General features: G+C 42.9%; 1 protein-coding gene across 1 annotated transcript in view; it reads right to left on the bottom strand.

Annotated features, from left to right (window-relative positions):
• Nucleotides 1–2,280: 2,280 nt before the first annotated feature.
• Nucleotides 2,281–8,658, bottom strand: part of LOC125721019 (kelch-like protein 10) — a 43,302-nt gene continuing 36,924 nt past the window's right edge. The window contains exons 5-6 of the mRNA XM_048996933.1: nt 2,402–2,762; nt 2,281–2,314 (exon numbers count right to left, since the gene is read on the bottom strand). Of these exons, the coding sequence (XP_048852890.1) occupies nt 2,457–2,762 (306 nt within the window). The 3' untranslated portion in view covers nt 2,281–2,314; nt 2,402–2,456. The remainder of the gene's footprint in view (nt 2,315–2,401; nt 2,763–8,658) is intronic.

Below are 8,658 nucleotides of genomic sequence, written 5' to 3'. Positions count from 1 at the left end.
CACTGATTGACGTGGTCCACTTTTTGAAATATTTTTACACAGCTATTATATGCCAAAAGTTAAGGTGGTACCTTTAATAACTGTAGCTCAGAAATATTTTTGCTAACCCCGTAGTATACTAATATAACACAATAATTGTCATGACCTGTGCGTCCAGCCCTTGTATGTGCTCAGGATGAACCTGCTCTCATCTGTGAAAAGCTCAGGGTGCCAGTGGCAGACCTGCAAATTCTGGTATTCTATGGCAAATGCCAATTGAGCTCTATGGTGCTGGGCAGTGAGCACAGGGCCCACTGGAGGATGTTGGGCCCTCAAGCCACCCTCATGAAGTCTGTCTCTGACCAAACAATCAGAAACATTCACACCAGTGGCCTGATGGAGGTAATTTTCTAGGGCTTCAGCAGTGTTCATCCTGTTCCTCCTTGCACAAAGGAGCCAATACCGGTTCTGCTGATGGGTTAAGGACCTTCTACGGCCCTGTCCAGCTCTCCTTAAGTATCTTCCTGTCTCCTGGAATGTCCTCCATGCCCTTGAGACTGTGCTGGGAGACACAGCAAATCTTCTGGCAATGGCACATATTGATGCGCCATCCTGGAGGAGTTGGACTACCTGTGCAACCTCTGTAGGGTCCAGGTATCGCCTCATGCTACTAGTAGTGACACTGACCGTCGCCAAATGCAAAACTAGTGAAAAAACCGTCAGAAAAGATGAGGAGGGGAAAATGCCAGTGGCCTCCACCTGTTAAACCATTCCTGTTTTGGGGGTCGTCCCATTGTTGCCCCTCTAGTTCACCTGTTCATAATTTCATTAACACCAAAGCAGCTGAAACTGATTAACCACCCCCTCCGCTACTTAACTGACCAGATCAATATCTCAGATGTTTAATAGACTTGATGCTATACTCTAATTAAAAAGTGTTCCTTAAATTTTTTTGAACAATGTATAATTGTAGCATCTCTTCCCTTGTCTTAAACTCCACACACCTAGAGTTGTAACCAAACATCCTATTGGCCTTTTTTTATTGCTTCCCCACACTGACATGGAAGCATCAACATACACACCGAGATCTTTCTAATAACCAGCTACCTTTATTTCAGTGGAACCCATAATATATCTGTACTTTTATATTTCTGCTCCCTGTATGGATTACCTTACATTTATCTATGTTAAATTCCATCTGCCAGGTATCCACCCAGTCACTAATTAAATCCAGATCCCGTTGTAGCCTCTCCGCTGCTAGATCAGTACCTGCTACACCACCCACCCTGGTGTCGTCTGCAAATGTAACCAGTTTACTGTATGTATTGGTGTCAATATCATTAATGTAAATTAGGAACAGTAGTGGTCCTAAAATTTAACCCTACGGTACCCCACTATGAACCTGCGCAGGCCCACTGTCATGCCCGGCTCGTACGATCGTCGTGTGTGCCACGCCCCCTGATTATCCACATGTGCTTTCCCAATCATGCCCAGCTGTATCTTGTTGTTTCACCATGTCTTTTGTCTATATCAGTCCACATCTTGCCCTGTCCGATGTCCGTCATTGATGTTAGTGCTGTTATGTCCTTTTCTGCCCATAGCCGTCTTTCCCCTAATAAAACACCAGTTTTCCCCGTATTCTACCTCCCTGCTTCGTCCTTCCCTGCCTCCTTCCTGCCAGCCTGCCCGTCCGCACCCGCAAACTCTGACACCCACAATATAATAATATCATGTACAGTACATACTGTAATCAGTCCAGAGGTAACATCACTTCTCCAAATTCAAGTTGCCGGCTATGTTTACTGTAGGTCCCAGGGGAAGGGGTTGCACTAAACCAGTATTTCAATGGATTACGAAAAACCTTAGTGCTTAATTAGTAATCACCGATGGTTGCAGCGGAATTTCTGAAGAGAACCGTCAAACGAGAACAACGTTTATCCAAAATGGGAAATTTATGACGCTTTCACAAACTAGATAATATGAAAAAGAAAACTTTATTTTAAGTATGCAATGTCAGGAGAAGATTCAGCTCCCATCTCCAGCAGAGCTTCTCCCATGTCCTGGAGGACGCAGGGGACTGACTAGTACGAATGGGCCTTGTTCCATGCCTCCATTGTGGAGGCAGCTGACTGGAGCTGTGGCCTGTTGTGGCAGCAATCCCCGAACCCGCTGGTGGACAGCGTTGATGAAATGTTGGAATGCGGCTTCGGCGGTCGTCGAGGTAAAAACTCAGGTGTGGGAGGAGTTTAGCGAGGCCATGGAAAATTACTTCCGGACAGCTTCGTCTTCAAAGACCTTGATCCCACCAACACACCTTCCAATGAGGAAGCAGAGTCTGGGGAAAAAAAGAGGTGTCTATATAAACTCAATGTATGTTATAGGGAAAGAATTCGGGGTGGGGGGTGTAAATGAGGTTACATACTGGGCATGCTGTTGTGGGCAGATGGGTTTCTCTCCTCCTTGGCGGCCATTAGGGACTAACGAGGTGAAGCATATTCTATGATGCGGGGGTGCGCAGGCACTACGCAGCAGCTGAAATGGTTTCTGGCTCTGCTCATGTCCTGCGCACGATACCAGCTGCCTGTCCCCGCATCATAGCACTCCACCTTGTTAGTTACCCCAAACCCATCGTGGCCGCCCATCACAAATAGGAGGTCGTCCACCACTGCGATGCCAAACTCACTGCGCGGTGTGGACATGGGGGCCACAGCATGCCAGCGGTTTGTGGTAGGGTCATAGACCTCCATGGTCTGCAGGTGATCAGGCCTGTTGATACCGCCCACCTGAGAGATGCCAAAGATTCATTATCACTTGCTTGCCAAAAGGATGGGCAAACATCAACTTTCCCAAAGTCATGAACTCTTAAGCAATTTTCACCCTATGAAAGCAGGCGCCTTAGAACCTCCCATTGTCTATAGATGACACAAGCTTATATACAGAAGTCAACCTATATGCAATGAAAACATGGATTTGGGCAACAGAAAACTTGTATCATTCGGTGAAAACTGTGAGCCTTCAAAAAAGACTCCTTATGCTAATATATTTTGCTTTTTTATTGTTATTACTTAAAACGAACACTTGAAGCTAATCAGACACTGAAAAAAACAACAATCTGACTAATTATATCTGGAACTAGGGAAAATAATTAATAAAAAATCTAAACTTTACAACCCGAGCTAGTAGCAGAGACCCCCCAGCAGATCCATTTATAACCCAGAAATGAATGCAGGGAGGCTAAAGAGGGTAGCATATATGTTTTTTATGTGTATAAAGATAAGCCTTTGCAGCAGGTATTTCTGGCATTTAACTGTTTTGTTTGGTTTAAATGTATCACAATGAAAGACACAGCAGCAAAGACAAAAAAACCATGAGTCTTACAGGTAAAATGTGAGATTTGACACAGAAAGGAATCACTCACCGCATAGATCTTGCCTTTATACGCCGTGACTCCAAGGCTGTGACGGGGAGTGCTCATTGGAGTGATCAAGCTCCATTCGTTAGAGAGTGGGTCAAAGCACTCCACTGTAGAAAGGCTCTCTGTTCCACTGTGGCCCCCACAGATGTATATCTATGAAAACCAGTTAAACTGTGAAGACCGTTATACTGTATATGACTGGGGTTTGGAGGTTACAGATAAAGTTCATTGTGACTCAAAAATAAAAGTATGTGCTATGCATAGTGTATGACAGGGTTCCCCAGTTCCGTTCCTGGAGGAACACAGTTTGCAAATTTCCCTTCTCAAACACACCATAATCAGCTAATTTTCAGGTTTAGTATGGCTGTTTGAAAAGGGAAATCTGCAAACAGTTTTGGATTCTGCTCCCCCAGGAACAGAATAAAGGAAACCTGACATGGGAACACCATTTCATCTATCTCACAAGTCTTGGATATGACACCACAGCACTACCCAATGTGCCACTAATGGAGACCAATAATGCATTTATCCAAATACTTAAATGTATTGAACATAGTAATTGTGGATTAAAATCAGCAATCTGAAGAGAATGAGAATTCATGACTGTGTAAAATACTCAATTTCAAGGGGAAAATGAGGGTAAACAGTCAGACGCCCTCCCATTACCCTACCTTGCCATTCAGGGTGGTGGCGCTGGCATCGTTTCTCCTCTCATTCATGTGCTCGATCTGGGTCCATTCATTGGTTATTGGGTTGTAGCACTCTACGATGTTGAGGGGCCTGAAACCAATATGGCCATCCATGGCGTAGATGAGCCCATCGAGCACGACCACACTAACATTACATCGATTCCAGTGCATGGGGGCCATCTGCTGCCATGCTCGTGTGATCGGGTCGTATCTGCGCACGGTATTGATGAAATTTTGCCCATCAAACCCCCCAATGCAGTACACAAACCCATCATGGTACACTGTGCCATGACCAGCTAGGTTGCTCTGCTCCTCCTGCGTGATATCCACCCAGCGGTCGGCCCGTGTGTCATATGCATCAATGCAGTTTGTCGTGCGCATGTTCCATCCACCAACAGCCAGCAAAATATCAGAGGGCAAGCGCGGGCGGATCAGTGGGTTCTCAAAATCAGAGAGTGGACTTTCATCATGAAGATCATAGATGACCTTCAGTACATCAGTGATAATTGGCCTGCACGCCACATTGGCCTTCACTAGATCGTTGGCTTTGACGATTTTCATGAAGTATTCCGGATCCATACGAGCCATCCGAATCTACACAGGAAACAATGAGAGAATGAGAGAATTCCCATGAGTTCCTTAGTGCTTTCTGTGAATCTCTGGAGATGAGCAATTCCTAACATTAAGGATACAGCAGTAAGTGCAAATTTTAATTTCTTTAGCTGAAGCCATTTACTTTGAAAGTCTCAGATGTGTCAGCTAACACTTGTTTAATGTAAGACATCTGAGTGTTTTGTTTTCCATTATTTGTTACACTCTCCTCCCAGGTGGAATACCTGGAAGCCTTGGTTGTAGACTTATGGGACATGGAAATGGAGGTTCAGTCTCTAGCTACAGTAATAAGGACTTCACTCAATGAGCATTCTATTGTTATATACACAAGTCAATGAGAACATAGTATAACTATACTCACCTTGGCCAATAGGACTGAAATGTGGGCCTCTCGGGTGGCAGGCTTGTGCTCGATCCACCGGAGGATGGCCTCAAACACTACATCCTCTTCTCTGACATTAAGCTCATCCTGCTCGATGATGTCAGAAAGTTGTTCAAGACTTAGTTCTGGGAACTCGTTTGAGCTGATGGCAACCTCCTTGAAGTTTTTCAAGATAAAGTTGAATGCAGAATGGTGCAGCTCGTTTACGCAGTAGACATCGGCGATTTTAAGAAGGCCAATGCAGTTGTTGAGGCAGAGCTGCTCATGCAGGAAATCACAGCAGCGCTGCACGATGCCCAAGACACTGAGATAATCAGCAGTTGCCAGGAGGTTCTCCACATTGTCAGCTGTGATGACCACAGAGTACGTGTAGGCATACTCTATGACCTGCCTCAGTGTTTCTGGGGAAATGCCTGGGAGTTGGTACTCCCGCTTTCCTGAATCATTCCAGTCACTGGCGAACAGAGCCCTGAAACACAATCCAGAAGTGACTCATCTAATAAATATCGGTTTTGCAGGCAAAGTTAAATAAGGGGTTTTCTAAATCTTCTGAACCAGGGACCCCCAAATGGAAATTAAGCAGAGATAAGGACCCCCTGCTACAGATGATCTCATAGGCATCTAAGAACTAGGGACCGGTGGCTTTAATTCTTATTTTTCCAACAGTAGCTCCCCCTTTAATATATTTTACTTGGGCTGGTGGGCAAGTCCCCCGGAATACTTTGTTTTGCCTGTTTGACATGGTCCCCTTTTTATATATTTATACCATTATTATTATTATATAGTAAAAGTTAAGGTGGTACACTTATCAGAAATATTTCTGATCAGCTCTGACCTACATTAATATAATTTAATATAATGTATATTAATATAAACTTTCTGTCATCCTAGAGCCTTATTGCCAAGGAGAAGTCATTGCTAACGAGAGATAAAAACTGACTCCTTGCTGTTTTCGCATCTTCATATATGGGTCACAGCTACTTACTGGAAGTAGGAGCTACAGCCACACAGAATTACTGTATGGGCGTTGAATTGAACACCGTCGGTGATGAGGACCACGTCACAAAGCTGTCCTGCCAGCCGAAGCTTGTTAAACACTTCGAACGCCGGGGACATCAGTACTCGCTCCATGTCGTGTGCCATCATAATTCAAGAATGTGGATATCTCGTCTCTCTCTCTTTTTTATATCACTCGAAATGACGTATACATACGTTCTAAGACGCAAAAACCGCACTTTGCATCACAGTTTCCTAAGATACCGTAATGTTTATTTTTAAATCTATATTTGAGACTCGAAATGGATTGGGGGGGGGGGGGTATATTCTACGCACAATCAGCTGTACAAGAAGAACAAGTGAAATGTTTTTAACATCACTTTTGGAAAATGTATACCGTGCTTATCATAGAATTTAAGTTTTGTATTATGTAAGAATAGTCAAAGCACGAATTCCCGAAATTAAATAAATAAATAAATAAATAAATAAATAAATGTTTTCATATTTTTTCTCCTCTGCTACGTTTCTAAAAATGAAAAACAAAAAAGGTCCTTTACATGTCTGTCAGGAACGAGGTTTAAGTTCGCATCTTATTCCCTAGTTTCCACTTTAGACATAAGTCATTGAGCAACAAATGTCCACAGGACATTATTTTATGGGCTAAATCTGGTCGGCCCGTTGTGGCAATTATTTGGAACAAGAATAGTCCTTGAAAATTGGGCTGGGCGGTCCGTCTGTTTTGGTCAACATTTAGCACAAGGCGGACGTATTTATCGGACCGCATATATCCCCAATACGGTCATGAAAACAAATTGCAGCAAGTGTGGAATTATCACAATGATTATTGTGCTGTGTACACTTCACCCAAATCCTGAACGCTATTGAATATAATCGATTATGTATTATAGAGCAGTTATGTTAATCAAGGTACAGTGTGCAATATCACTCCATGAGCTATTGACCATTTTCCTGTTTTATGATCTTTTCTTGAGAAATCGTTTTTTATTTTATTTTTTGTAATTCCTCACTTCTGCCGACTAACTCCTCCACGTTTAATATATTTTCGTGCAGGTTTTTAAGTTTGTTTTCCTGCAGCTTCACGGCACCCATCGTTCTTGCGCACCCACACAGATGGACGAGTTAAGCTAGAAGTGGATGGGAGTAGTGGCAGGACAGATATTCCGAGGGCGCCCATTGAACGATGTAAGTAATTATTATTTATCGTTAGAATTCTCACTTAACACAGAATGTTGTCTTTGGCTGAAGTTTAAACAGTCGAGCTGAATTGTGGGAAGATAAGCTGAAGCTGTTCGCGTCCGCAGCTAATGCTCGCGCCATGACTAGCTAGCACATAGTGAAATGGTGAATGGATTTGGCGACATTTTCCGTTTGAATCGAGTACAGAGACGTAGGTGTTGTTTTGTTTGTGGCCCTGCTTTTACAATGCACGTGTAGCAAAGTGAAGTTGGGATCTGCTTGCGTTTTTTGCAGCTAACATCACACTCGATATAGCCGCAGTTTATTGTGGAATCGCCATTTTGGGTGTACACAACGCAAGAGCGCACGAGTGTTTATATAAAACAATTCCACTCTGGCTGAGTTTTCTTATTATTATTATTTTTCATGCTATACTATATACAAACTTTTTACTTGTACATCTTAGGATATAGTTCATTGTGACAATATAAATGGTAGGAGAGAACTACAACAGCAACGACTGTGGGTTGGGGCTGGGTACGGGATAACGTTTTCATAGTTGGGATTAGGGTTTTGCCCATAGACATGAATGCAGAGTCCCCATAAAGACATCTAGCACATCTTCTTCTTTGTGTTCTGGAATTGCTTCTTGTAGGTTAAGTTAGAATGGTTTTCACTGTTCTTTGGTCTGGAGAACAGGCTGATTAATCACAGTTGAGTTTTGTGGGCAATCAACCATATGAATATGTACATATATGTGTGTGTGTGTGTGTGTGTACAGTAGTGTGCAAAAAATCATAAGCAGTCAAAAGAAATTGTGTGATTGTTAGGGTCTGTAGCAGCTAATCACTGCTGTTAATAGCAGCTACTATAAACTACTGTTAATATAACTGCTAATAACATAACAATTTTCCCATTTTTTGTGTAATAAAGCCTATAATGTAATAATGTGATACGTTTTTGATTCAAATATGTTAATATGATATTGGTAAGTTATTACTGTATCAGCCTTTATTATATTAAGGGGGAAAATTAGCACATTATTGGCAGTTATTACATTAACGGTAGACATCATATTATATATGTCTAATGCAGGGGCGCTGCTAAGGATTTTGGGTCCCATGAAAGGAATCTTGACAGGGCCCCCCACACAGTTTATTGGGGGCTTCTCTGGGCCCCCTCTCAGTCATGGGCCCCGAGAATCGTCATCGTTTACCCCCCCTTTACAGCGCCCCTGGTCTAATGCACGAAGCATTAACGTTAGATATGCTTGTACCACAACTTATTAGGCAAGAGAGAAGTTCTATTGCCCATTTTCATTGCAAACCAGCTTAACATTTACAGGATAATTAATTGCAAGTTCCGATGTAGGCTGCCATTCACACACA

This window comes from Brienomyrus brachyistius, unplaced genomic scaffold (genome assembly GCF_023856365.1).
Source record: "Brienomyrus brachyistius isolate T26 unplaced genomic scaffold, BBRACH_0.4 scaffold27, whole genome shotgun sequence".
NCBI classification, from domain to species: Eukaryota; Metazoa; Chordata; class Actinopteri; order Osteoglossiformes; family Mormyridae; genus Brienomyrus; species Brienomyrus brachyistius.
This window is presented reverse-complemented; position numbering and strand designations above follow the sequence as displayed.